The sequence below is a fragment of the Volvox carteri genome (genome assembly GCF_000143455.1).
Source record: "Volvox carteri f. nagariensis unplaced genomic scaffold VOLCAscaffold_28, whole genome shotgun sequence".
NCBI classification, from domain to species: Eukaryota; Viridiplantae; Chlorophyta; class Chlorophyceae; order Chlamydomonadales; family Volvocaceae; genus Volvox; species Volvox carteri.
In genome coordinates this window covers 1265812-1266708 of record NW_003307571.1, presented here as the reverse complement: position 1 = coordinate 1266708, position 897 = coordinate 1265812, and the positions used below count along the sequence as shown (strand labels likewise).

Below are 897 nucleotides of genomic sequence, written 5' to 3'. Positions count from 1 at the left end.
ACCACCGCCGCTACCGCCCCGGCGTCCGAGGCCGCCGCCGCCGCCGCTGCCGCCGCCGCCAGCACGGCACCTGCGTTCTCCACCGCTGTATGTCCCTCTTCGTCTCCTTCAACGATATTGTCGAGTACCGGCGCGCCGGCAGTGGGGCCGGGCGGAAAGCGGCGGCCCAACGGGGACTTGCCGGGAGACACCATCGTAGCCACGACACGAGCACTTGCCACAACACTGCAGCCAAGGTAGGGAAAATGGCAGTACGGCAGTACGGCAATGCCAATGGTATAAAAGAAAGGAAAAGTATTAGCCCGCAGTTAGTCATTTCGTTAGTTTCTCGCATGGGGGTATAGAGTGGCTCAGAGCAGGACAAACAAACACCATGTCTTGGATTGATGAGCACGGAAAACTAAAACACAGGGGCCCCATGACCCTTCACGCCCTCCCTCTCCCCCCCTGCCCCTCCCTTCCTTTCCTCCGTGACTTTCTTCCATCCCCTCCCTCCCTCCTCCCGCGTTCGTCTCCCCCCCCAGAAGCCACCCCCCTCCCTCACCCCTGCGCCTCCTCCACTGTGAAGGTCCGCATGAAGCTGCCGCGCTCGACCTGCTCAATCTTGGACGAGCAAATGGGACAGCCGTACCCTCGCGCCATAAGCCCCTCGGCGCACGCCACGCACAGTGCGGCGTGCATGCAGGGCCGTAGCCGACACTCTGTTGGGAACGGAGCGGCGCGGCGGTTGGGGGTTGGAGGTTGGTTGCAGTGGTTGGGTTGATGGGGTAGGAGGGGCAGAGGCTAATAATAGATAGCCCTCCTCCCCCACGGACCCGTCCTCCCCGCTATATACACACACACACACGCACACGCACACACCACCATGACTAAGGCAAAAAGTCACTGCCTCTCCTC

At 62.0% G+C, this 897-nt stretch overlaps 1 protein-coding gene across 1 annotated transcript in view; it reads right to left on the bottom strand.

The window, feature by feature from the left end:
* The window catches only part of VOLCADRAFT_92912 (uncharacterized protein), a gene marked incomplete at both ends in the record, with an annotated part of 9155 nt that overhangs the window by 1452 nt on the left and 6806 nt on the right, over positions 1-897 (bottom strand). Inside the window, 2 exons of the mRNA XM_002952176.1 lie at positions 3-225; positions 545-701. Coding sequence (XP_002952222.1) covers positions 3-225; positions 545-701 — 380 coding nt within the window. The remainder of the gene's footprint in view (positions 1-2; positions 226-544; positions 702-897) is intronic.